Source organism: Macaca mulatta, chromosome 6, assembly GCF_049350105.2.
Source record: "Macaca mulatta isolate MMU2019108-1 chromosome 6, T2T-MMU8v2.0, whole genome shotgun sequence".
NCBI classification, from domain to species: domain Eukaryota; kingdom Metazoa; phylum Chordata; class Mammalia; order Primates; family Cercopithecidae; genus Macaca; species Macaca mulatta.
Genome location: NC_133411.1, coordinates 104,015,193 through 104,043,094, shown reverse-complemented (window position 1 = coordinate 104,043,094; position 27,902 = coordinate 104,015,193). Strand labels below are relative to the sequence as shown.

Sequence of the window (27,902 nt, the reverse complement as noted above, 5' to 3'; positions counted from 1 at the left end):
CCAGCAACGCGGCCCCGCCCGCAGGGACCCCGCCCACCTGTGGCTCTACCCCCGCCTCTGCGGCCTCCCCCACCGCTAGCGCGGCCCCCACCTAGGACGACCCCCGCGTAGGTCCTCCTGCCCACACCCGCCCCCTCGCCAGCCCCTGCCCCAGCCCCTAGCCGTGACCCCGCCCCTAGCCGCCCCCCCGCCCCCGCCCCGCAGCCCCTCCCGTGCGCTCGGGCCCATCCCGTCACCGCCCATTGGACCTGGGTCCGCTCAGGGGCGCCGGCCTGGCGGCGGTTCCGAGTCGGGCGCGTGCCGGCAGGGTTCCCATTGCCAGCGGCGCAGCCAGACTAGGGGCTGCCCTCCGCCTTCTCGCCATGGACGCGGACGACTCCCGGGCCCCCAAGGGCTCCTTGCGGAAGTTCCTGGAGCACCTCTTCGGGGCCCGCAAGGCCATCGGCGTGCTGACCAGCGGCGGGGATGCTCAAGGTGCGCGCCCGCCTCCCGGCGGCGAGGGAGTGACGGACGGAGGAGGGAGAACAGGGCGAAGTGGATGGGGCGACGGGGCAGAAGAGGGGGAAGCGATGGGAGGACCCGGGGAAAGGTGGGGAAGCGATGGGAAGAACCGGGGAGACGAGCGGGGAAGCGATGGGGAGAACTGGAGAGAAGCCCGTGACCCGGAGCGGCAGGGGTACCTGCGGGGCGGCGTGAGCCGGCAAGGCAGCCCCGGGGTCCTTGCCGGGTGGGGCGGAGGAGGAAGGGACACGGCGGTAGGAACCTCCGTCCGGAAGAGAGTGAGGTTTCCACCCCCTCCGGTTTATGTTTTAAATTGAGCCTGGCAGAGGGGGTCGCCTGGAGCGCCCTTTGGGGACGTTCTCCCTCAGAGCTGTAGGACAGGGCCGGGCTTCCCCTCCGAAGCGTGAGTACAGCGCGATCACTTGCTAAGTGGCCCCCCGCCCCCTAACTCCGCCCCACGTCATCCCCCAGCATGTCGCTTTTCCGTTGGAAGAGTTTAAAAAAGGGTTTCCTAAAAGGATTTAAAAAAAAAAAAAAAGGGTTTCCTGCACTAGTTGCTTTTCGGCTAGTGACGATACCGAAAACTAAAATGGGTCCCAGGCCCTCCCCGCCAGCCTCTGCGGACGGGAAGGACCAGGAAGCGGGGACTCGGGGACGTCAGCGGAGCCGGGGCGCGGGCTCTGGGCTTCCCCTTCCCTGCAATGTAGAAGCGGCTCTCCAGGAGGGGCCCGAGTCTGGGCCCACGACGCGGGCGCGCCGGGAGGACATTTAACAATGACGAGCCGGAGGTGGTGGAGACTGTGCGCCTCAGGCCCCGGGTGCACGTGGGGGCGCCAGTGCCCCGACGGTGGAGCGTCCCGATCCTTGCAGCCGCTGGATGGTAGATCCGCGCTTCCCAGGCGAACGCTACCTGGGAGCCTTAGCGATCGCGCGGGCTGGAGACGCGACGCGCCCGGAGCTGGGTTTTGATTTTTATTTTCCCGGTTCCTCCTGCAGCAGATGCGTGGAAAGGCCCGGATGGCGGATTTCCTCCCGTTTCGGGACCGCGCACTGAACAAGGATGGAGCCGGGATGGGCCCCCAGCCCACGGCCCCGGTGACCTTCCCTTCGCCCTTGAGCGCGCGGGGCGGGCGCGGGTGCTGCAGGTTGGGGCGCTGTGGGCCCCGCCCGGCCCGCCGCGGGCGCCTACGTGATGCCGGGCCCGTAGTCTCCTTGCGCCCAGGCCGGGACATCCGTCTGCCACGCACTCCCCGAGCCCGCAGCGTAGCCTCCCCAGGCCCAGCACCCCCCGCGGGAGACCCCAGTGGCAGCGCCAGACTCCGCCCTGCAGCCCGACCCCCAGCGCCCCTGGGAAGTGCTCTGGCGTTAGCGTTCTAGTAAAAGGAACCCCCAGCCTCAGCATTCCTCCTGTAGGGTTGGATTCTCAGAGAAAGAAAAGGTGATGCAGCAGACGCTGGGATTGGAGAAATTACCAGAGTGAAGTGGAAATAGTCTGGCCAGCGTGACTTAAACCGGCCCGGAGATGTGCAAGTACCAGTGGAACCGCCTGGGGTCGGGATAGGACCCAGAGTGGCTTCTCAGTCAAAGGCCTTCAGAAGCAGAGGGAACATCTTGAGTGACTTTACCCGGGCCGCGAAAGACAAGAAACCTTTGGCACGGGAAGAGGAACCGATCTCTGGAAGTCACCAGGGCGGGTGGAAGGTCAGGGGTTCAAGGTTATTTTGGAATTTAGGTGCTGTGGTTCCTGCACGGTGGCTCATGCTTGTCATTCCAGTGCATTGGGAGGCCAAGGCAGGAGGATCGCTTGAGCCCAGGAGTTCCAGAGCAGCCTGGACAACATAGTGAGACTCTGTGTCTACAAAAAAAAAAAAAAAAACACGAAAGAAAAACACATTAAGATGCTGTATGTATTGGAAAATATTTATGGGTCATTCTTTTGAGCTTCATGTCCAAAAGCTTGCTAAAATGCTTGGGAGTTTGTGTACAGGCATGTGAGATTAGGATACATTGGCAGAATCGCGGTGTTCTCTGTTATCCTGGTTTTGCCACCCGGGAGGAGTTACACATATTGAAGGTTAGTAAGTCCACGCCTCTTCTCTTCTGGGGAAAAAGGTACTTTGGAAACCAATATTATGTGGGAACGTGGCTTGGTTGGTACAGCCTTGGCTTAATGGGAGACAGCTGCCCTCAGCTCTGCAGGTGGCATCAAATACGGTGGCCTCGAGCCCACATGGGTCACACCTGGGCTGTCCCTGGGGAAGCCCGCCACGGCGGGTCACCTGGGCATTCTTTCCCTGGCAGAGCCGAAGTCACAATTTTTTTGTAGACTCTAAAGAGCTTTACCCTTCCGAGATATGATCTTGAATCTTTTGGAGCATTTGGACGCATTTCTTTTAAGGAAGTTCACCTCCAGATGTGCTCAGACGGCCTGGTCTTAGCTGCCACAGATTTACAAATTCTTACAGTAAGTAGGTTATTCCTCGAGAATTTATCTGTTGTGCCCCCATTCTTTTTGCCATTTTATTCTGATTCTATATTAGTACTTGATTTTCCCTGACATAGAAGACTTGCCTGTAGCTAGAGATCAGAGAACATATTCACATTCGAGTATTAATTTCAGGGGAATTATCTGTCAGATGTGAAATTATGGTAAAATTCCATATATTAAAATGACCATAGCTACCATTTGTTGAAAATATTTTGTATACTAGGAGCTTTACAATTCTTATCTCCAAGCCTAGATACATGATCCCAAGAGAGGCATGCCCTCATTTTGGAAGTGGGGAGAAAGACTCACAAAGAAAAATAACTTAGGTAAGGGCATGAGGGGCATACGTGATTGTGGTAGGAGCAAAACAGATCCTAATTCCAAATATTGTACTCTCCCTTAGACCATGAAGAGTGCTTATGTCTGGCTCTGTCACCCAGGCTGGAGTGTAGTGGTGCCATCATAGCTCACTGCAGCCTCAAACTCCTGGGCTCAAGTGATCCTCCTGCCTCAGCCTTCTGAGTAGCAAGGAAGACAGGAATGCACCATCATGACCAGCTAATTGTTATGATGATGATGATGATGATGATGATTTCTGTAGAGACAGGATCTCACTATGCTGCTGAGACTGGCCTTGAACTCCTGGCCTCCTCTAGTGAGCCTCCTGCCTTGGCCTCCCAAAGAGCTGGAATTACAGACATGAGCCTTCATGTCAGGCCTCCACCATACTTTTCATGGGACTTTCTTGGCGAAGCTCCTTAATCTAGTTAATGCTCAAAAGTGAACAAAACCCAACTTGCTCAAAATTACACAGATATTCTTTGGGTGGTTTTGTGAGGGGAATGGAAAATAACTTTTTATAGCGATAGGAGTCAAGGTGGCAAAAAATCATATTAAGGCTTAATACCAACGCGATGGGCTGCTTTTCTTCCCCCAGTAGAGTTCATATTATTTAATTATAAGATAAAATTGAAAATCTCTTTCCTGTATTCCTGACTCCCCAGGCCTTGAATGAAGAAAGTATTTCTCAGGCTTGGTTTTTTTTTGTTGTTTTGTTTTGTTTTGTTTTTCCTACTTCTTTGGGTATCTTCTGTCTCAGGCTGTGGGATTTTTTGTTTTTTGTTTCCCCCTGCTTCTTTGGGTATCTTCTGTTGTCCCAAGACATGTCTGGAAACTTAAATTGATTTTCACTCAATCTAAAATAAGCTCCCCAGCTCTTGATCACGGACTGATCATGACTAAGTGCCCACCGCCACGTCACGCTGTGCCACACACCAAGAGTGACTCATTGTCTTAGTCACAGGTTGTGGCTTCTGCAGGGCCTGATGCCTGGTGGAGCTGAGTGTACTGGGAAGTCCAGGTGCATCCTTAGGGTGGGCTGGATGCGAAAGCAGCGTCCTTTTTGCCTGTGGTGACAGGAACATCAATACAGTATTTATAGAAAGTTCATATAAATTGAGTATCAACCTTTCCAATCCTAGTGAGAATAGCTAGCGTTTAGTGACTCTCTGTTATGTGGCAGGCCCTCAGTGATGCTGGGCACTGACTTATCCCCACTTTACACATGAGCAAGGGATGCCCGAGGTGTTCCAGCTTCCCTGAGTTCACAGAGCTCCGTGGTGTGGCCAGGCCCTGTGGCTGCAGCAGGGATGTTCAGTGCTGCGTGTAGCTGTGTCTTCGCTGTGACTTTCCCGTGCCCAGCACCACGCCTGGCGCTTGACAGGAACACAAATGTTTGCTGCCTGCCTCCCGCCTGGAATCTCCAGTGAGGAGCAGGAAACCAGGGCTTCTAGCTGTCTTCTTCATTCATGAAGTCCTTTAGAGGAATTCAACCCTCTCTAATCAAAAGTACCCAACATCCTCAGGTCAATATGTATACACTGTTAAGACTTCAAGATTAGTACCTTAAAACCGAAGTCAGAAGTGTGAGGTTTCAATTGACTGGACATGCATTAGGTCAATGACATACATATTTATTGGACACCAGGCTTGATCCCCACATGGGCACCTTTGGTGTCTGAAGCAATATTCCTTGGGTGGTTTTGTGAGGGCAACGGAAAATGACTTTTTATAGCGATAGGAGTCAAGATGGCAAAAATGATATCAAGGCTTAGTACCAATGTGATGGGCTGCTTTTCTTCCCCCAGTAGAGTTCATATTATTTAATTATAAGATAAAATGGAAATCTCTGAAGCAACGCTTCGGAGCGCAGTCGGATGGAAGGGGAAACTGAGAACAGTACCGTTTCGCCTCACACAGCTCCGGCGCCCCTCACCATCCTGTACACACACATTCTTTGATGGGATCTTTTCAGTGTAAAGTGCAGTAATTGATTTTGCAGAAATTACTGGGTCTGGGAGGCAGACGATGAGTGATGGTGTCACCCCATGGCACAGTGGGAGATTTATGTGATGGCATCATTTTCTATGAATGCAGACCGCTTTGTGTGCCATACTCGGAGGACCCTTCGAAGCTAGACATTTTGTCATCTTTCAAAAGAAGCATGTTTTCCTTCTTGGTTACAGAAAACTAAAAGCTTTTGATACAGGACTCCAACCTTTTATCAGGGAGAATCAGGGCTCTTTAAATAAGCTCTACCAATCGGATGGGCCATCAGAAACAATTAAAATTAGAAAGATGAAGATACGGTAACAACGTGGTCAGGGCAAACGTCACGATACCAGATTGCACGTTCACAGTTGCCTTTCTGCTAAGAACGTGCGGGTGAATAAGGAACAGAGGGCCATGTGTCAGTAGTTGGGTTGCGTTTTGTGTTTCTTTTCTACAAGCCCTTTCTGGTGTGTTTGTGTATATTACAGAGTAGCTGCCCAGAGGCTGCCATTTCCCTCCCCACTCCTTGGTTCTCTCCATCTTCACCCCCAATTCCCAGTCCTTTGTTTGGAATTACAGTCATTGTGCTTGTCAGGATGGAAGAGGGAGCCAGACACATGGCAGACCAGAGCACTGAGAGGCAGAGACTTACTTATAAGTCCCGCCCTGGCCCTGCAGTCTGGAGTGCTGAGATAGGGTCTCGGTGTTTTCCTCTGCAGAATGGAGGCATCACTCGGTCTCTGTCTTCTCTCCCTGTCTCTTTCTTCACTCCCCTCTTCCCTAACACACATCCACAGTGAAAGTCTTCAGGAGACAAAAGAGAAAAGGCTGGACTGTGCTGGGTCCCCCAACCCCAGGGCCCATTTGCTGTCTTCCCAGCTTCCATGTGCCCAGAGCTGCCTGGGGGAGCCTTCGGAGGTTCAGATCCTGACTGTGTGGGTCTGAGTGAGGCTCCCACTCTCACCGGTAGGGGGAGGGCGCCAGTGCTGCGGGTCCCCCTGGGGTCAGTGAGGCGGTTTGCAAATCCTGCAGATCAGCTTCTCCACTTCTCCAGGTTTCTCCAACGTGAGATGCTCCCAGGAGTCCTGTGGGATTGTTTTCTGACTTTGACCAGGATTTTGACGGAGAAGATTCATTAATATAGGACCCCTTGTCTTAACGTACATATGTAAATGATCTGATGTGAAGTTTTCTGAATGGAAAATGATTGAAAGGTTGGCATGCAGTAGACTTGGGGAGTCATTCCTTCATATCTTTTCAGCTGTGTCTTACTACAATTAAGATTTTGTTTCTGTGTGTGTGGGGTTTTTTCAGATGGAGTCTCCCTCTGTTGCCCAGCCTGGAGTGCAGTGGCCTGATCTGGGCTCACTGCAACCTCTACCTCCCGGGTTCAAGCGATTTTCCTGTCCCAGCCTCCCAAGTAGTTGGGATTACAGACTTGCGCCGCCATGCCCACCTGGGTTTTTTTTTTTTTTTTTTTTGTGTGTGTGTGTGTGTGTGTGTGTGTGTGTGTATCTTCAGTAGAGATGGGGTTTCACCGTATTGGTCAGGCTGGTCTCGAACTCCTGACCTCAAGTGATCCACCCGCCTTGGCCTCCCAAAATGCTGGGATTACAGGCTTGAGGCGCCACACCTAACCTTATTTCTGTGTTTCTGTAATCATTTCACACATTAACCGACCGACTTCGGTGAGTCAGGGCAGGCTTTAGGCAAAAGAACCAAGTCCTTTATGCCCCTGGAGCTCTCACTCCTGCGGTGAGGCGTGGGTACAATATGCCTGTAGCTGGACCTGAGAAGAAAAGCTCCAGTCTTATGAAAGGGCCCAGGGGAGCCTCTGATTGGGGCCCTTTGACCTGACCCTACGGTGAGGGAGGAGTCGGTAGAGGAGGGTGGCCCAGAGGAGGACTTTGGATTTGTCTTAGGGGAACTGGGAAGCAGGTGGAGGGAAGCCGACTGACTGGGAAGCAGACTGACTGTCTCCAATTAAAGGTGGCTCTGTGGAGAGGAGAGGACAGGAGGAGAAGTAGTGAGTTTAGGGTCGCACAAGAAGTGGCCATAGATGGAAGCTTATGGGGTGGGGCATGTGGCAGGGCAGCCCTGTGCCCACAGACACACCCTGCCGAGGAGACCCAGGGACTTGAGTGTGTCAGGGCGTGGGGTAAATGGCCACTCAGCTATTACAGCCGGAAGGCAGAGCGTGTGAGCTGCGGCAGACACAGGCTGGTGGGGTAAAAGGAGAGTCTTCATAGCAGTGCTTAGAATAATAGAAAGTGGGAAAACCAGCAAAAAACTATCAACAGGAGATTAATGAATCCATTATGGCACCTGGAATGGAAGGAATTATTGTCAGCGTTTAATAAGGAGCTTTGTGCTGGTCGAAAGTCAAGAGCTGCACAGTACACTCAAGGGCAGTATTGAAGAGCCGAATCCAGAGCAGCTCTGCACAGTAGATCCCCCTGGGGCCAGAGGGGCCATTTGCAAATCCAAGCAGATCCCCTTCTTGGAGGTTTCTCCAACGGGAGCATCTCCCAGGATTGGGGCCTGCGTGGGTGGCTTGTGTTATATATGCAATTTTAAATGAACTAGTTGCCACATTAAAGAAAGGCGGGCCGGGACGGGGGGACACTGGGTGCCATGACTCACGCCTGTAATCCCAGCACTTCGGGAGCCCAAGGCAAGTGGATCACTTGAGCCCAGGAGTTTGAGGCCAGCCTGGGGAACATGGAGAGATACAGTCTCTACAAAAAATACAAAACAATTAGTCAGATATGGCGTTGCACACCTACAGTCCCAGCCCCATGGGAGATTGAGGTGGGAGGATTGCCTGAGCCCAGGAGTTGGAGGCTGCAGTGAGCTGTGACTGCACAGGTTCACTCCAGCCTGGGCAATAGAGTGAAACCCTATCTAAAAAAAAAAAAAAGTAAAACAAAAAAAAAAACTTTTATATTCAGCCCATTATTTGATAACAATCAGTTATTATGTTGATTATTAATATTTTACACTGTTTTCCATACTAAGTCTTTGAAATCCATTGTGTAAAGAATCTTAAAGTACATCTCCGGGATGCACGTGGCCAGCGGCTCCTCTGAGGGACAGTGTGGTCACGGCGATGGGTGGCGTGTCCTGCCTGTATGTAGAAGGTCCCCGTGTGGGTGTTTCTGCGAAGGCCCTGACGGATGTGCAGGGGAGGGCCGACACCGTCCCAGCCACGCAGAGGACCCTGGAATGCAGCACGCTGCCACCGCGCCCACGCCCCAGACCCTCTGCTGCCTGAGCTCTTTCCCAGGTGTCCATTTAGCTAACCTCCCTCCCCTTCTTCCCTTTCCTTCTTTCCCCAAACGTCACTCTCAGGCAGGTCTGCAGGCTCTCCGCTTGTCAATGGCAGCCCTTCCCCTCCCCACCCTCTTAACACCCCCACCCCACTTGTTATTTTTCTCCTTAGTGCTCATGGCCATCCACCCCTGGGCATCATGCTTTTGTTCACTGTGTTTCTTGCTTTCGGGTCTCTCCTGATCAGAACAAGCTCTGCCCAGACCAGAGACTTTCCATTTTGTCACCGACGCATCCACATAGCGCCCGGCAGCGATGGCGCTTGGAGCACCTGAGGTCGACAGTGGGCCGGTGGTTGAGTGAAGAGCCCTACAGATTTATCTCAAGCCCTCCCCTGACCCTACCAGAAGACACGGTGGTCTGCACAGTCCCGATAGTCAGATAGGCCCCCGGCTCGGTGACTTTGAACCGGTGGGGCTGGGGAGGGGGCAACAGCACGTTGACAGAATCCCCCCTTGGTATCCCACCTCCCCATGCCTACATAATCCCTATATTGTCAAAGGAGAGACCCCTAGAAGGAGCTTTGGCAGCAGGAGTGAGATCAGCGCAGTGTAAGCTCATTTTCTGACAAACCAGTGGCAGCAGTCGGCAAACTGACTTTATTTCTCAAAAAGAATGTATACATCGAAATTAACAAGTGAGTGATCAGCAGTGTGGGAAAATTCAGGAAAAGCAGTTCAGTGCTGTGAGAGAGGGTGAGGCAGGGAGCTTTATTACTCCAGACAACGGAGGAGGTAAAAGGATAGAACTGGATTATTTCATTAGATTTCATCTATTCGAACTTTTTTTTTTTTTTTTTTTTTTTTTTTTTTTGAGACGGAATCTCGCTGTTACCCAGGCTGGAGTGCAGTGGTGGAATCTCGGCTCACTGTAACCTCCGCCTCCTGGGTTCAAGAGATTCTCTTGCCTAAGCCTCCCAAGTAGCTGGGACTACAGGTGCATGCCACCACGCCCGGCTCAATTTTCTTTGTATTTTTAGTAGAGATGAGTTTCACCCTGTTATCCAGGATGGTCTCAATCTCCTGACCTCGTGATCTGCCTGCCTTGGCCTCCCAAAGCCCTGGGATTACAGGCATGAGCCATCACGGCCAGCCTATTCCTTCCTTTTTTTTTTTTTTTTTTTAAATACAGTTTAGATTTTATCAGAGCAGAATCCCAGGAAACTGAGATTTGTAAACTGGGAAATCCAGCTTCTCCAAGTAGCCGGGAAATAAGGGTGACCTCAGTCATTCTTGCTAGACCCTGGTGTGGGCCGTGAATGACTCTGACTCAAGGAAGAAGCGGTCTTGTGACTCTCTTACCTGCACTGTGGTTTAGTAAGAAGCTGTTAAAAAGTGTGTCATATGAAGAAAGTGATTTAATAATTGGTCAGAGTAATGACCACTTATTTCCTATGTAACCACTCCCTCGTTATCTCCAACTTTATCTTTGGTTCTTATGACAAGATTATCACTTCCCTGAAAACTGGGGTTTTTGCAAATGACGAAGAGATGTTTTTCCAAATGGTAAGGTTCTTCTTTGGTGGGAAGATGTTTTCTCCTGGAAATCCTTAGGAAATTTTTTGGTTCTTGGGTTGGGCTCCCAAAACCAAAATGAAAGGAGATGGATTATCCCCAGGATACCTGAGCTATAAGGACAATCTGTAGCTTGAGTGTGGAGTGAAAGACACTGAAACTGCCCTTTGTCCCAAATAGCTGTGTGCTGGGGCCCTAGGACAGCCCTAAGAAGATGGTGAAACAGGTGACATTTACCTGTGAGGCTGAAAGCCCTCATTGCCAGGCTGTGAAAGCCCGCACTGCAGGTGTGCATGTCTTCCTCCCTGTCCTGCGGGTGACAGAGCCTGCCAGTAAATGCTGGTGCATTTCCTTCTTATTTTTCATCCAACCATGTTCTCCTCCCTCCTAACCCCTTACTGAATGTTCCTGGGGCTTCCTCAGGTTTCGCCCTGCAGGGCCCAGCAGGAGGCAGCTGATATGCACTCCTCACCATTCAGAAGTTCAGAGGGAGGGCTTAGAACCACACAGGCTCCACCCCCAGGCAATTAAGTGAGCATCTGGCCTCAGCAGGCATTATTTTCCTTCAAGTTCCCATTGGTGACTCTAAGGCACAGGCATTGTAATAGAGGAAATCAGGAAGTCTTGAAAGTTAAAATGAAATAAGACTAGGGTTTACACTGCAGCTTCACCACTTCACTAATGTCGTTACCTTCCAGTAATCAGTTTATCCCCCTCAGAGCCTCAGCTTTCTCATCCCTTCAGGGAGGTGTCAGGAGCTCTGCGGGCTTCCTGTGAGAATCATCCCCGTGAGGGCTCTGGCTGTGGGTGTGCAGTCAGCAAGGGATGCCCTACTAGGTCCCACCAAGTGCTGCCAGCCCCTGAGCTCAAGGATGACACGTGAAGAAAAGCCCTTCGCAATGTAGGGCTCCATCCCAACAATGTGCAAGTGAATAGAAGTCCTTTCAGGACCTAGTGTTGTGTATTTTTAAGTGTGGTGCCCTGTCACCTGGAAATTGTTAGAAATGCACGTTCCCAGGCTCCCTCTCCACCTGTGAAACCCTGGGGGTGGCCCAGCTACCCGGGGTGCGGCGGCCGCCGCTGGTGATCTCCTGCTGTGGGGTGATGTCACTGTTCTTTCTGGGCGGGTGCAGGTGGACACAGGGTTGGGTGGTGGGGAGAATGCTGCAGGGACTTCAGGGACTAGTTTAGTGCTGGGATTCATTTTTACTCTGCACAGGAGTCTCCTGGGGTCACCTTGTGTATCATGTCCAGCTTTTTTTTTTTTTTTTTTTTGAGACAGTGTCTCGCTCTGTCACCCAGGCTGGAGTGCAGGTGGCGCAATCTCTGCTCACTGCAAGCTCCTCCTCCCGGGTTCACGCCATTCTCCTGCCTCAGCCTCCTGAGTAGCTGGGACTGCAGGTGCCTGCCACCATGCCCAGCTAATTTTGTATTTTTAGTAGAGATAGAGTTTCACCATGTTGATTAGGCTGGTCTTGAACTCCTGACCTCAGGTGATCTCCCCGCCTCAGCCTCCCAAAGTGCTGGAATTACAGGCATGAGCTACCACACCCACTGGGCTAATTTTTAAGTTTTAGAGATGGATTCTCACTGTTACCCATGCTGGTCTCAAACTCCTGGCCTCAAGCAATCCTCCCATCTTGGCCTCCCAAAGTACTTGGATTTGCAGGCATGTGCCACCACACCTAGCCAAACATTGATCTTTCATTTTAAACTTCCTCTAGAGATGTGGCAAAAACCAAAAGAGGTATTTGTTAAAATACTTTATAACCCTAGTACAGTAATAGAGTAATCCAACTGACAATTTCACAAAACTCAATTTTTGGCAACAAGTTCAAGGTTATACATATTAATACAGATAACACATTTATTCAACCAGAGGAAAAAGGTCACAATGACAGAATTTATCTTTTTCTTTATTATGTTGCCTGAGCTATGGTTAAGATTTGGGGAACTAGTACCTTAAAGAACCTTCAGAAATGTCTTATTCTAGAATTTAGAAACAAAATTTATACTCTCAGGGTTGAGAGAATCCAGGAGCAATCACCACCCCTAGTGTCCACATGCTACTCTCCAAAGGCCCTTCCCCACTAGCCACAGAAATCAGAGCTCCCTGGGAAACAGACAGTTGAATCTCTGGAGCAGGGAGGGCCTGGCTGTGCATGCTTTAGGGAGGTGGGAGTAGGGGTGTAGAAACCAAAGAAGTGAGACCAAAATGGGCCAACAGCTGGAGAAAATGTGGGCATAAAAATAAATTCTACCTGATCACATAGTCTCAAATATGTACATATACAGAAATATTTCTGTGAGGTCACAGGGGTGCTAAAAAAACAAAACAAATAAGACTGGGGGGAAAAAAGAAGAAAAGAAAGAACTCTCTTCTCCATGTTGGGCGCAATGAGTCACGCCTGTAATCTCAGCACTTTGGGAGGTCAAGGTGGGCAGATTGTTTGAACTCAGGAGATCGACACCAGCCTGGGCACCACGGCAAGACTCTGTCTCTACAAAAAAATATAAGCACTAGCTGGGCATGGTGGTGCACACCTGTAGTCCCAGCTACTCAGGAGGCTGAGGTGGCCCAGGAGGCTGAGGCTGCAGTAAGCTAAGACCATGCCACTGTACTCCAGCCTGGGGGACAGAACCAGACCCTGTCTTTAAAAAAAAAAAAAAAAAAAAAAAAAAACAAAAGACAGCCTCTTCTGTCATCATTAGAGGTAGTTCCTGCACCGCCCCTCCTCTTCAAACTGGAATTCCCAGGGAGAGCAGCCGCCCCTGCCTTTTCCACTGAACCATATTTCAAGATAACCCAACAGCCCCAGCTGATGTGGAGCTCTTCTTTGAAGAAGTCCAGCAAACGAATGAAGAATTACAGAATTTGAAAACTTCACAAACTCTAATAAATGATTCAGACAATAATCCTCAATGAATATGAAAACCATTAATAGGTTGATGAGAAACTCATTATCACAGGACACCAGAAACTCAAGTGCACCAGCTGCTCCGTGGCTGAAGGGAGAAAGCAGATCTTCACAAGACAGTGGCCGACTCTCAGCATGCACCCCGCTGGCGTGAGACCCCCCAGTGGAGGCAAGCAGGCCTCACAGGATGGTAGAATGTGGCCATCTATGCAGAACTCCCCACGAGGGACTCTGCTTCAAAAGGCACAGCCTGACTCAAACTAAGTCTTTGGATCTAAGTTCCAGTTCTCAGGAAACACAGGAACATGGCACCCAACACCACACAGAAGCAGCCAGGTCACCTGGAAAGTGAGAGCGCCCAGAGGAAACCCGGCCTGCACACTCCGCTGCCGTCCGAGAGGGTGCCCAGGAGAGACCCGGGCTGACCAGCTGTGATCTGTGGGACCCTGTGCCACAAACACTTTGAGGCCAACTAGAAAATTTGAATATGGAATAAGAAATAGGCAGTTTTAAGAAAGTATGTTTTATTCTATCAAAACTGAAAATTGCATTAGCTCATGTAAGAAATAATCCTCATGTTTTAGAGTCATAAATTCAAATATTTAGGGGTAAATGATAACATTTATAATTTACTTCCGAAAACTTCACAAGGAAAAGGATATCTATTATGTGATAAGTGTTTAGGGGCTCATTATCCTAGTCTACTTTTCTGTATGCTTGAAAGTTTTCATAATTCTTTTTATGTAAAATAATCTTTCAAATATGTTTTTACGTTAGCATTTCTATGTAAATTATTAGTGTTTTATATAATATATAAAACTATATTATTATGATAATAACCTTATATTAGTGACATAAGAAACAAGCGATGTATTATAAATTATGCTGCTATAAAGACACATGCACACGTATGTTTATTGCAGCACTATTCACAATAGCAAAGACTTGGAATCAACCCAAATGTCCATCAGTGACAGACTGGATTAAGAAAATGTGGCACATATACACTATGGAATACTATGCAGCCATCAAAAAGGATGAGTTTGTGTCCTTTGTAGGGACATGGACGCAGCTGGAAACCATCATTCTTAGCAAACTATCACAAGAACAGAAAACCAAACACCGCATGTTCTCACTCATAGGTGGGAACTGAACAATGAGATCACTTGGACTCAGGAAGGGGAACATCACACACAGGGACCTATCATGGGGAGGGGGGAGGGGGGAGGGATTGCATTGGGAGTTATACCTGATGTAAATGAGGAGTTGATGGGTGCAGCACACCAACATGGCACAAGTATACATATGTAACAAACCTGCACGTTATGCACATGTACCCTACAACTTAAAGTATAATAATAATAAATAAATAAATAAATAAATAAATAAATAAATAAAAGAAACAAGCGATGTATCAGAACGTGAGGATGTAATTAAGGTTCTGTGACTGCATCCACTGTCGGAAGAGCACTTCTCCGTGCCAAGGACAGACTCGAAGCTTCACACACCCTGGGTCGGGGTGGGCACCATCCATGCACCCCCACTCTCCATGCAACAAAGCTGGAAGTGATGCAAGAAGCTGGGGGCCAGGACCCTCCTCTGGGGGTCTCTAAACACCGTGTTTGTAACCACCATTCTGAGCCCACCGAAGGCTATCGTTGTAAATGTCCAAAATCAATGTCCAAGTAAGATAGGCAAACTTAGGCCAAGAATCTTACCTACACTTAGACATTTCTTAAGCATCGCTAAATGTGAGAGAAGCCATGTCATGAAAATGTAAGAACACAAACAAGTCAACTTTTCACAATCCACCATCAAACTTTTCCAACAAAATATTACCTAGCATTGCTTGGGTGATAGTGAGTGGCATGAAATTGCTTAAGCTGCTCCCACGTAAGCTCCGGGATGCAGAGTGGGTCACCCCCAGAGACCACTGAGTACGTGTGGTGGGGAAGAAGTCTGTTTTGAAGGTGCTGGGAGAATATCCTCTCATTGTCTGTCTTGAAATGTGAAGTAAATAAATAAGAATATATATATATAAAATAATACACACACACTACATTCCTTTCAATGTAGCCAATCGATCACATTCTGGTGCATATGCCTGTAATACTTTGCAAATAAAACTCTTCTAATGGTAAAAAAAAAAAAAAAAGACACCCCTGTAGGCATTGTTTAACACTGTATTCAATCACTCATCACCCATGCACAGAACCCAAGGATTGAGAACAATGGACTTTTTGATGTGTGTTGCAACAAACTCATAGCCGAGGGCTGTAAATCGGAGGGATCACCAGGTCTGCCTACCAGCCACCAGGCAAGTGGGGAGAAGCTGTCACCCCAACTTGAGTTTCAAGAAGACTCCTTGGAAGAAAAGACCACCAAATTGAGAATGAAAAGGTAAGAAATGGTTCACCAGCTGAGGGAGGCTATGGAAATCAGAGAGCAGGCCACCTATGAGCCTTAGGGACACCAGCACAGGCAGGTTGTCAAAGTCACAAGGGGACATGAAGACACAGACCCAGGACAGCAGCTCTTAATCCAAAATGGTCTCAAGACTCCTTTACACCCTGAAAAATTAACCCATTTATGCCTGAGGTGGCAATTTTTTTTTGTAAAAATCAGACCTTGGCAATGACCTTGAGCTGTAGGATATAAATAACTCCCACAAGCTTAGGATTCCAATAATGGAACACTAGGCACAAATGGGTTTTAATGAGGACCCAAACAGCTTTTGATTATGTAGGCTTTTTTTGCCTGTGTAGGTACCTGTGTGTGTTTATATAATTTTTCTATATTCTAAATTAAAGTTGATTAAAAAATTAAAGTATTAAAAAATAATTATGCATTAAGGTAAGCCATCATTACATGTTAATATAAATATGTTTGAAAAATACTTCTCATAACAAAGTAAAACACTACTTAGAGTGATGCTGTGTTGCCTTTTTTGCAAATCTCTGTAGTGTCTGGCTCAGAGGTGAAGCTGGACTCCCTCATCTGCTCTGTATCCAGCTTGCTGTGTGTCACACACCTCGCCACGCAACCTCTAGAAAGTACACCATGTGCTTGGGCAAGAATGAGTGTAAAAGACAATGTGTTGATAGTGGTATGAAAACAGCTTTTCTCTCCCTGCAGATCATACACGGGGGTCGTCAGACATGGTCTGAGACCTGCTGGGAAGAACAGCAGCCTGGCGCTGCTACCCTCTGGCTTCTGTTCACAGCACTGACCCCAGCTAATCCAAGAACATGTCACCTATAATGCGAATATTGAAGAAAAATCAACCATCTTCCAGATGTGTCTATATCATGATACGGTACATGGGTAAGGTAAGCTGAACACAACATAAAAAAAGAAAACTTACAAACGCTCCCTTCGTCTCATTAAAGATGACTCCTTTAAAGATGAAGGGCATCTGGGGGTCGCTGGGGTTCTCATATTCCAGCCGCCATCTTTCCTGCCTGAGGACAAATAATTATAAGCTGACAGTGACTCAAATACTAAAGTCTGTATCAACTAGTTAATCACTCATGACATACCAGAAATCCAGCTCACGTAAACCTGGGGAAAAGGTCTCATCCAAATACACTGAGAGGAGATTCTGAAAGTCCTTGGGATTTTGTGTGGAAAATGGATACAGAGTATAATCACTAGCTGGGTACAAATGAAAAGTGAAATTGTAAAATTAAACAGATTTCTACTAAAATTATTGAATCTCAAGCCTCATTTCCCCTTTGTCCTAGGATAGTAAGTTGTAGCTATTCTTGAGATCGGGCAGTGGCTCCATGCTCTGGCCCCCGACCTCAGCAGCCGTCCCAGCTCATCACCCTGAGTGCCAGCTTTCCCATCTCATCTCAGGATCTGCACTGGACGGGCACCAGGTCTTTCTTCAGCGAACATCTAAACTCTCTCAAGTGTCTCCAGAGACTTTCACACGTCTACAAAGATGACCTCATTCTGTAGCAGCATGGATTTAACTTGCTCTTCGATGTCACTCCTTCACAGAGTGCACTGTTCATTGTCACCCTATCCACTAGTGTCAGTCTTACTAAAAGTCAAACATCAACGTTAGTGGTAACTCTGGAGGCCTGGCATTGTAGCGATATCCCAAGAGAAAATTGTTTTGAACCTTTCTGGGAAAAGTTCACGTACGTTTTATTCAAACACTAGTTTTTATAACCTCGCTACCATGTGGCTTTCCTGAAGGATGAAATTTCTGACGTCCTTCAAGTAGAGAGAGATAAAAATTTTTCTAGAACATTAATTGCCCACTCCTCTCATCCCTTCTCAGAAACTAACTGAATTCCAGTGGGTGTGCCTGGCAAACCCAAACACGGTTTTCCGTTCAGGATGCTGGTCTTACCTGTGAAGGCGTTCATGAAGGTGGAGAGGGACTGGTTCAACATTTTGAAGAAAGGGTCTCTGCACGGATACTTCCGAGACCCACAAAGGATGGTATGCTCAAGAATGTGAGGAACACCGGTACTGTCCATGGGAGTGGTCCGGAACTGCACGCTAGGGAAGAAGGAACGGCACGCCAGGGAAGGGAGAGGAACAGAACGCTAGGGAAGGAGAATGGCTAGAATACAAAATGTTCATCTTTGTGCTGCGGACACAGTTCCCAGATGCATCATCACCTCAGGCTACTAGAAATCATCATTCTGACACCATAATCCTCCAACACGGGGTTTCCCAACTCTAATGTAAATCATTAATTCAGACTATAAAATTGTATTTTGATGAGATTGTAAGTCCGTGTAAGCTTTTCCTTATTTTTCAAGATGCTCTGTCAATAAAAATACTAGTGAGATGATATTTAAACCACATAACATACAGTCAGTGCTTTAAACCAAGCTTGTCTAACCCACAACCTGCAGTCCGCATGCTCAGGATGGCTTGGAATGCATCCCAACACAATCCCTACACTTTCTTAAAACATTTAGGTCCTCTATTTTTTTTTAAGCTCATCAACTGTCCTTAGTGTTAGTGTATTTTGTGTGTGGCCTGAGACAGTTGTTCTTCTAATGTGGCACAGGGAAGCCAAAAGATTGGACATCCCCGATTTAAATAAAACGTTCAAGACCATGTTCTTACAATGCACCACGTACCTGAACAGATTATTCGTGTCTTCTCTGGCCAGGTGTAAATACCTGGCTCCTCTGTCATCGTGGCTGAGCTTCATGACCGTCAGGAACAGCTCGGGAACAGATGTCACTTGAGTTAACCAGAAAAACACGAGTAGTTAAACGTAGACAAAATAGCCTGTGAAATGGTGATCTTCGACACACTGAGAAAACTGGCTTTTCTGCCTGAAATTAGGTGATACCGGGAAGCCAGTATTTCAGAGCTGGAGAGAACAGAACTGTCCTGTCCAAGTCCCTTATCCTACAAACAAGGAAAGTAAGACCTAAAGAAGGCAAATGCGAATGTGTGCGTATTTATGTATATTTTTGAGTGCTTATTACTGGCTAGGTATTTTTCATTTTTTTATTTTTAAATTTTTTATTCTGTTTTGGCTAGGCATTTTCTAATCATGTCACATAGAATCCTGTGAGGGAGGTATTCTCATCCTCATTTACAGATGAAAAAACTGAGGCTCAGGGTGCTGAAACAAGCTGCCCGAATCAGAGCCAGGATTCACCCTGGTGTCTGCCCTTCCCACGGTACTGTGCTGCACCTAAATAACACAGCACCCTTTCCAACGCCTGCTGAGTGCCTCCTGCTTTTGTGTACTGCACCTCAGTAACACAGCACCCCTTCCAACATCGGCTGTGTGTCTCCTGTTTCTGTGCATATAATCTCCTGTAGTGCGAAGCACAGGCCTGCAGGAGGGGCAATGCTGGAGTGGGCTAGTCGGCGACAGTGGGGAGAGGGTCCGGGATCAGTCTTTGCTTCCCCTAGTTTGGGATGGATTCTCGATGGTAGCTGTAAGCACAAAGCTGGGGCTTCCAGAACAGCTGGAGGGGCTGGGAGGATAGAAATGCCCCCCAAAAAGATGAAAGGCTCCCCACTCCTGGGGCAGGGTGGAAGGTCTTCTCCTACCTTAGGCAAGCCTCCTGGTAAGTGTCCATACTCCTCGATATGAAAGAAACTGTCTTCTCTTCCAGTCATGCCAGCCGACCCAGCCTCTCCCTCAATCACATACCACGTCCCTGTGATCACCACATCACTTGCCACCCCCTCTGTCCACGTGCCATGAGTCACCTGGCCAAGCGCACACAGCAAGTCGCTGGCAGAGGTGAGACCTCGGGTCTCCTCAGCCCAATCTAGGGAGCCTGCCATCCAACAGTCATGCGTAAAGCGGCCCACTACGACCTGCATCATCTACCGCTGTTAAATTACTTGTTTCCAAGCTTACCGTACTTTGTATCAGATGATCAATGCATTTAAAATCAGCAGATACAGTGAGATGTCTGCTTTCTAATAATATATAGCTTTAATAATAATAGCGTTCATGGTAGCTATTTCTCAAACAAGAAACATGACTTATCGTAAGTTTCTATGGCTGGACACAGTGGCTCACACCTTTAATCCCAGCACTTTGGAAGGCCAAGGTGATATGGTTTGGCCTCGTCCCCACCCAAATCTCATCTTGAATTGTAGTTCCCATAATCCCCACATGTTGTGGGAGGGACCTGGTAGGAGGTAATTGAATCATGAGGGCGGTTCCCCCATGTTATTCTCGTGACAGTGAGTATGTTCTCACGAGATCTGATGGTTTTATAAGGGGCTTCCCCCTTCACTTGTCGTTCTCTTCCATACCACCCTGTGAAGAGGTGCCTTCCACCATGATTGTAAGTTTCCTGAGGCTTCCTCAGCCATGTAGAACTGTGAGTCAATTAAACCTCTTTACTTTTTAGCTCATTCATTATAAATTACCCAGTCTTGGGTATTTCTTCATAGCAGTGTGAGATTAGACTAATATACAAGACAAGAGGATTGCTTGAACTCAGGAGTTTGAGACCAGCCTAGACAACAAAGTTTCCACCTACACCTACACCTACACCTACACACACACACACACACACACACACACAAAATGAGCCAGGCGTGGTGGCACCTTGTCCCAGTTGCTTGAGAGACTGAGGTGAGAGGATCGCTTGAGCCCAGGAGTTCGAGGCTGCAGTGAGCCAAGATCACACCACTGTACTCCAGCCTGGGCAACAGGGTGAGTCCCAGTCTCAAAAATAAGTACATTTGTATAAAATTTGAAAAATAAAGGAGAAGAATCTACCACTCTGGGTGAGGCCCTTATTAATAGTAGCCAGTACTATAAACTCAGGTGTCTGTCTGCCCGACCTTTGCAGGATTTCACAAATGCACTAAGTCTGTTGTCAGGACACCCATGCCTGGACCTTGCCTGGAACCCCCTAGTCACTTGCCTGGCTCCCTTTCTGGAGCCCTGCCCAGAGGCAGCTGCTTTCTCACACCACCCTGTCCAGCTCTTCCCTCTCCCCCCAGCAGCAGCAGCTCCCACTCCTCCTCCTGCCCTTGTCCTTGGCCCTCTGCATGGCATCCACCATGTGCCTCCAGTCACAGCCACGTCAGTCTTTCTAGACAGTAAGCTGTTTGTCTTTTACATTTGCTACAACATCAAGCATAGCACAGAGCCAACAGCTGGCCAAATATGTGAAGTGTTGTCATTTTTAGTTACTATGCTAAAAAAAAAAAAAAAAATGGAAAAGGTTTAAGCAAATAACAAAACAAAAAACAAATGAATCCATTTTAATATAAACCCAAGTAAGTATAGGTCTACAATTTCTTCTTTATAATTTTGAAACCCAAATGGCTCAGAAAACTGAAAGATTCTGCAGAAGTTTAGAGCAAACTATTTGATGGCAAAACCTGACTGAACAGATCAGGGCACTGAGTCTTCGTGCTCACACTCGGCGAATCATCAGGTTTGGCTGCAGAAACCCTAGTGTGTCTAGGGTTTCTAGAAGGGCGTGCTATGTTGGGCGGGGCTGTGCAAGTGATGGGAGGAGCTTAGTGAGGAGTGGCTCTTTGCAGGTGAGGAGTGGAGCCTAGTAGGGTGGGGATGCAGGTGAGCTGGGCCTTGGGGATGGGGCTTGCAGGAGATGGGGTGGAGACAGTGGGGCGGGGCTGCAGGCAAGCTGGGCCTTGGGGGCGGGGCTTGCATGGGAGAAGCGTGGCCTTGTGGGGGCAGGGCTGGCAGAAGAGGGTGGGGCTTGGTGATGGACAGGACTGTTCAGGTGAGGGTAGTGGCCTCGTCAGGGGCTGCGGGAAGCTGGGCTAGGTGAACCTTGGTAATCCTCTCTGGCCTTGGTCATGTGGCTCAGGCTGTGCCCAGCAGGGAGGCCGGCCCCATCGAGCTGCGGTCTCCACCCTGAGAGCGAGGGCTCCTCTCCCCCAGCACGGGTTAAAGCAGGGAGGCCAGGACCCATCGAGGGTGGGGGTCTCCGCCCTTCCACGCTGAGAGCGAAGGCTACCTCCTCCAGCGCGGGTTAAAGCACCATGTGTCCACCTGTGCAGTGGCTGGTCCCCATGTGACCTGGAGGGCAGAAACCCTGGGTCCTGCCGCTGGTCCGGGGCGTCTGCTTCCCCTTCCTGCAGTTCCTGGGAGGGTCTGTGTGTCCAGGGGGCTCTGATCCCTGCCTCAGGACCACGGGTGAGGGGTCAAGATCGCCCGCTGTGGAGCTGGCCCGGATCTTGGTTCTGTGGATCCTCGCTGTGTAGTTCTGGAGCAGTTCTGTCCTCAGGAGAGCGATCCTCGCAGCTGCTTCCTGGGGTCGTGAGAAGAATTAATAGGCCAACCCCCAGGTAGCTGCTCGTAGCCCTGTGCGGGGCCAGCCCTGTGTCTCCACCAGTTCCTTCCCTTCGTGCTCCACCACACTGTCACCTCGCCAGCCTTTATTTCCTTTTCCTTGGACCCAGGCAGCAAGTGCCCCGCTGGCCTTGGCAGCCCCTTCTCTAATCTGTCATCAAATCACTTCCTGACGGACAGCACTGACCAGTCATTGGTGTCACCAAAGCCCCACAAAATAGAATCCAATTTTCCTATTAAGCTGTGCAGAGCTGTCCCAGCCCCACTTCCCACAGGCTGGCCTCATTCACCATGGGATCCGTGGTTCTCACCTGGGGCTGGGGGTGCCCCTGGCATCCGGTGGAGAGTGTCAGGGATGTCCCTCCAGGCCCAGTACAGTCCCCCAGCCAGTGGCCAGCAGACAGCAGCACCCAGCCTGATGTCCCTGTGGCTTCTGGTTCCCTGAGGCCAGTTGTGCTTTGCTGCCTCTTCATCCTCTCAGACGGGTGCCCTCTCTCCACCTTCTCTGGTTAGCAGTGTTCCATCCACTAGAGCTCAAAGCACTGCCTCCCGGCAGCGCAGCCCCTTCTCTTGGCCTGCCGTCTGCGTGTGCCTCGCGGTCTGTGATATGTCCTCACTGGCCCATCAGAGCGAGGCTCCCAGGGACGGAGCTGTTCCTGTTTGCGTCTCTGTCCCACCTTCTCTGGACCTGGCACCGTGTCCTTTGCTGACAGAGGTCTTGGGTTGATTGTCAGCAAAACAGACAATCTATATGGATCTAAATGGCTGTAAACATGCTTGATTGGGGTATTTTAAAAATAATTGGATATGTAAACATTTGAGTGTGACACAGGTGGATTTTCGGGTGAATGGTCTTGTTCTTCAGGGAATAACCACAGGTCCATCCACAAGGACCATTTCTGGCTGATTTATGGAACACTGTTCTACCTGGTTAATTTTGAACGTTATCTCAGCCTGAGAGGTAGGTCAGCATGTAACGAAGATCACTGGTTTGAATCCTAACCTGCTCCTTCGGAGCTGCACCTTCCATGCCTCCGTTTCTTCCTTGGTTAGGTAGGAAAGGTATGAGCTACCTGAGAGTTGTGAGGCCTGCATTGAGTGACCACATTAAAGTGCCAAGAACTGCACCCAGAATGTTGGTATTTAAAGATCTTTAAACATTCTGATGCTGCATTTTAGTACCCAGGTAAAACAGCAAAGTTATGACAGATGCAGACACAGACCCTCGGTGAGGTGGGGGGCTGATGGCAGGAGGTGGATCACTGACCCTGGAATGAGGGCATGGTCTGTTTGAGGCTGAACGAAGTGCACATCATTGCATGTACCACAGAGGTCCCTCTGGTGAAGTCCTGGAAGGGTCCATGTGGCTGAGCCATGCAGTCTTTCCGTGATGTCCAGCAGGAGCAGAGCTTTCAGGTGCAGCCCTGCTCTTGTGTGCACAGCCCTCAACTGTCTCAAAAGTCTGAGGCTTAAAGCAGGCTTGGGGTTTCCTTACACCTCCCGGACATCTAATTTGCCTGGCAAACATGTTTTTCTTGGGTGTAAAGGTGAAGGAGTGGGTGACTCTGGTGAAAGTGTACTAATTACTGCACTTCTGGGTCAGTGGCGCTTGGTTGAAGACACTATCTGCCCTGGGTGGACATCTCTGGGGTGGTGAAAACCGGTGGCTGGATGTCGCGGGGTTGCCAAGAAGATGCCAGCTTTTTCCTCAGTAACAACACCCTACTTTGTTTAGGGAAGCAGCGCATCCAGCTAAAAAACTAATTCTCTTGCACGGCGGAGTGGCTGGTGACACAGGTCCAGATGCTGGGCTGCTGATGGGGGGTCCTGGAGAGGGAGGTGTCGGGAGGCTTTCCCGACCCACAGCAGCCCTGAGCCCTTGTCCGGCCTTCTTGCCCGGGGCATGATGCCTGGAGGGAAAGCAGCTTCAGGGGCCCAAGTGTCAGAAGACAGAGTCCTAGCATGTGGGGCAGGCCTGGGCCAGGCTCCTTGGATGATGTCACAGAGCTGCTGCCCATGCGGGGACCACCCACCTCTGAGCCCCATGCAGATTTTCGTCTGTAGCCAAGTGAAATCCTGGTACGGCGAGTGAGGCAGTCAGAGGCACCTTTTGTGGAAGGAGGACAAAGCTGGAGAGAAAGAGGTTTTCCTAAAAGGCACAAGGCACTGATACTTCGTTAGGGATAGGTCCTAGGAGTGTGGTTGCTGATGGGTGAAAAACTGTAGCCAGAGAATAAGTGGGAATGGCCCTTGTTGGTATTTAACTGATTCATTCACGAATGGTCTGAACAGTTGTAGTGAAAAGAATATTTTGGACACAGATGTTTTCATCCTGCTTGACAAGCAGCGTGACTGTAGGCTGTTCCATCCTTCCTGGGTGACAGTGAGAGGGTCTCAGGCCCTTCCGGCCCTGTGCTGGCATTTCCTCAGGGTGTGTGTCCCGTCCCGAATAGGCTGGAATGCCTCTGGGTGCAGCTGAGCCTCTTGAAAAGGTAAGAGTCATGTGACATGCTCTGGGTGAACAGGAAAATGAGGGAGGAGACGGAGAGGGGCCTGGAGGTGAGGAGGATGGTGAGCAACACTGGGGACAGGGGATGGAGGGTAACGCCGGGGACAGGGGATGGAGGGTAACACCAGTTCTCCAGGTGCCTTTGGGGGATGCTGCCACCTCTGGCACCCCAGAGTGAAGTCAACAGGATTCTGTCCCCAGGAGTCCCAGAGACTGGCAGCAGGGATTGGCCCAGTATGAACCACCGTTCACTGGCTCCACACCCTGGGACAGGCTCCCTGGTGTTTCCACCGTGGTTTCCCATCTGGACAGTGGGATCCTGAGTGTCCCCATCACAGCTGCGCCCAGAGTCCTGGACTGCAGTGTGTCATTGGCACTCGTTAGCGTTTCTTTTGTCGTGGTCGTGGATGAAGTGGCTCTTTCTTTGTGTGTTCACAGCCCTCCTGCTCACTTTACCTTCTGGGAACACTTTTTAACATAACTTGCTATGTGGGGAGGACTTGAGTGATTAATCGAATGTTTCATCAGGTGTGGTTCTTCTGTTTCCCAGTTTTGACACAACATTTGGTGAAATTTCCAGGGACTCCTGTGGTCAACCTCACAGTTTCACTCTGTCACTTTCTAATGCAGTATTCTTTGGGAGTCTTTTAAATTAAGTGCCGTCATTTGAAAATAAGTTTTATAATATGCAGTTTCAGGTTAATTCTTTACCTTTGTGTGTCAGGCAGTGGCTCCTCACCTGTGAGTAGTCAGAAAGGTTCAGGCAGTTTTCCAGGGCGGTCTTTGCATTTACTGGAACTATTAAGAGCTGATTCTTGCTTAGGCCGTGATTGACACGCAGTGCACGTGAGGCCGTGCCTGGCTTAGCGACTTCTGCAGGCTTAGAGGTCTCTTTCTGTTCTTCCCCAAGCCTGCTCTGCTGTGCTGAGTGTTCACTGCGGGCGACGGTCACACTGTCTGGCAGGGGCCACCGAGGCCACAGGGCGGACTCCACATAGCGGAGCCTGCAGAATGGCAGAGCCCAGCCTCCTCGCCGCCCTTCGTGGGGAGCAGAAAGCACAAGCCTGTGATCAGAGCTGTGCTAGCCCAGAAAGCCTCTCAACAGGTTTAATTTAGGAATCGGCTCCTACCAACTGCCCACGTTTAGGATGTGTTTGAGTTTTTGTGATTTTTCCTGCACTGAAGCTACTGGACTGGCTCTTGAGTCACTGTCATGGGACTTCACATTGCCCCGACGGGAAGCCGCGGGGGAGGAGGGCCGCACAGAGGCTTGCGGCGGTGATAATGAAGGGCTTGTTTCCTCTTGGGACAGCGAGTTCAAGCTCTTTGTAATTGTCAGCGTAAACAGTGACCCGCTGAGGACACGGCTGTAATTCAGGGTGGCATAGTTGATTGTCATCGTTGATATCAGGTACCTGCCTCTAAAATGACAGTACCCATAGTGCAGCTCCAGGAGGGCAGCTCCTGCCAAACACACGTGGTCCTGGGCCCCTGCAGCCAAGGTCGTGCTGCCAGCCAGGCCTGCATCTGTGGGTGCACTGGGATCTTCATGGCACTGAGCGACTCCCTCGTTTGCTTGTGGGGCCCAGCCCTCTGTCCCTCCCGGTCCCCAGTGCGGCTCCTCCCTGTGTTCTCCCAGCCCCGTGCACACCTCCGTCTTCACAGCTTCCGTAGTTTTCTCGTGGACGCCCCAGGTGGGCGCCTGGGCAGGGATCGTGTGTTAGTCGAGTTCTCTCCAGCCATCCCTGGCTCGTGGTTCAGCAGGTCCCTTCACATGAGTCAGCCAGCTGTGTGGCTGCACGTTCAGGATGCTTGTCAGGGGCCTTCCTCAGGTCAGAGCAAGACCAAGGCTCACCTCTGTGGGACTTTGGAGCCCACCCTGGAGAGACTCCAGTCACGTCCAGAGGGGCTGCCTGGGTCCCCGCGGGCTGGTGGGAGTGACTTCTGAACCACTCGAGGCCCCACTTTCTGTTCCTACACCCCACAAAGCCATTTAAAGCACCATGTTCTGGTACCGTGTGCCTCTCGAGTGTGGCACACAAGCCTGGACGTGGATCTGAGCGGGCGCTGCCTTCCTCAGGCTGTGCTTGTGTTTTGGGGCCCCTGGAGCACTCGTGGCTGTGATTCCCGCCGCTGTCTGAGCTTCCCTAGACGGTCTCACCCGCAGCCTGAGGGCCACATCGGCAGCCACCGAGGAGCGAGGAGACTGCAGGTCCGGTGTTGGTCCCACTCAGTCCTTCTCGACTTTGGTGACAGAGGAGACAGCAAAACTTCAGCTGGGAACCCCAGGCCTTCTCTGCTTGGGGCCCTGGGACTGAGATAGCACAGATCCTGCCATCCACGTGCTGGGGGCCCCTCTGTGCAGCTCCCTCCTCTGGTCAGGGGCCACGCTCTTGAGCTGGGCAGCTCGGGGTCCTTGCACTCAGGGGCTCAGGGCGGGTCCTGGATGCAGAGAGGAGAAGGGCGGCGGTTTGAGCCCAACTGTGTTGGCTTCATTTTCTGCCTCTTGTCCCTAAATACATTTGCAAAGTTTTCCAGATGAAAACTCAGAAGGGATTTTTAATGACTGGAATCTGTGAATTCCATGGAAGCCAAGTCTGTCCACCTCTTTCACCCACCTCACTTCTTCCCATTGGGGCTGATTTTCGCAGCGTTCATAGGGACATGGATGCAAGGGGTGGTGGCCAGCCCTCAGCCCTGCGTCCCTCCCCTCCTCCCCTCAGCGCCACAGCATTTCAGTGTCATCCCCTTCCCTGCACGCGTCCTCATGAAAACCAAGTGCAGTTGGAGGGAGACACCTGCGCCCGCTCCCGTGACCTTCCCGGCCAGCCCGGCTGCAGCGGCCCCTCGGCAGTCATCTGTCTGGTGCTGCCTCCGTGCCCCTCCTGTCACCTGACGCTCGTGCTCCTGAATCTTCACGCGTGTGCTCCGTGCAGCCACCTCACGGGCTTCCTGGGAACGGAGACTGTGTCTCACACTGGTCAGAATGCTGTTCTCTGTCCTGTCCACTGAATAGTCCAACACAGAATCATTCCTCTGTGATTATTTATGCTTTGTTATGTAGAGCTGGAATAAAGAAAAAGTGAATTTAGACATTACAGCCATCAAGTTGAAGCTAGGTAATTGCATTAGGGAATTAAATGAGAGCATTTGAGCTTCTCGAGTTCTAATTCCACATCTTCGTATCCCCATCACCCCATACCCAGTGTCTAACACAGCTCTTGGTCTAGGATTTTCTTGGTTAATGCTCATTGAATTGAACTGGACTGAGCTTAACATTCCCACCCAGAGTCAGAAGCCAGTCCCTGAGCAAATTGCATTTAGAACGTGAGTTTGACCTTACTGTGGTAAGGGGTATCCTACACGCCATAATTCCTAGTCAATATTGGGTAGTTAGTCAAATAGACACAAGTATAGAGAGGCATTGGCCCAACTGGTGAAAGGGCAAGGTACAGTGCTTTAGGTCCAGGTCCCCAATATCAACTATGAAAATAAAACGTTGTCAACTCCAATTACAGCCCTGTCC

General features: G+C 50.0%; 2 protein-coding genes across 5 annotated transcripts in view; both read left to right on the top strand.

Moving 5' to 3' along the window:
* The first annotated feature begins 314 nt into the window (after positions 1–314).
* LOC144341472 (uncharacterized) lies at positions 315–17,908 on the top strand. 4 transcript variants are annotated; one of them, XR_013418445.1, is made up of 4 exons: positions 315–474; positions 15,295–15,482; positions 16,218–16,411; positions 17,374–17,908. XR_013418445.1 is itself a non-coding variant. In XM_078005026.1 (2 exons), the coding sequence occupies exons 1-2, from the start codon at positions 363–365 to the stop codon at positions 1,692–1,694; spliced, it is 309 nt and encodes a 102-aa protein (XP_077861152.1). In that variant the 5' UTR covers positions 315–362; the 3' UTR covers positions 1,695–3,182. The 4 variants fall into 4 exon arrangements, 1 of the variants encoding a protein (XP_077861152.1); XR_013418444.1 differs by having other exon boundaries at positions 16,826–17,908; XR_013418446.1 differs by lacking the exon at positions 315–474 and having other exon boundaries at positions 15,337–15,482; positions 16,201–16,411; positions 16,826–17,908.
* A 6,276-nt stretch (positions 17,909–24,184) lies between these two features.
* The window catches only part of LOC144341471 (ATP-dependent 6-phosphofructokinase-like), an 82,675-nt gene continuing 78,957 nt past the window's right edge, over positions 24,185–27,902 (top strand). Inside the window, exon 1 of the transcript XR_013418443.1 lies at positions 24,185–24,359. The gene's annotated coding sequence lies outside the window, so the exon portion shown is untranslated. The remainder of the gene's footprint in view (positions 24,360–27,902) is intronic.

What these genes read in the sequence shown, in the direction of transcription:
- LOC144341472 (XM_078005026.1), top strand. Translation starts at nt 363, where the DNA reads ATGGACGCGGACGACTCCCGGGCCCCCAAGGGCTCCTTGCGGAAGTTC. An exon ending in CAGCGGCGGGGATGCTCAAG is followed by an intron (nt 475 to 1,497) that starts GTGCGCGCCCGC and finishes TTCCTCCTGCAG; the next exon opens with CAGATGCGTGGAAAGGCCCG.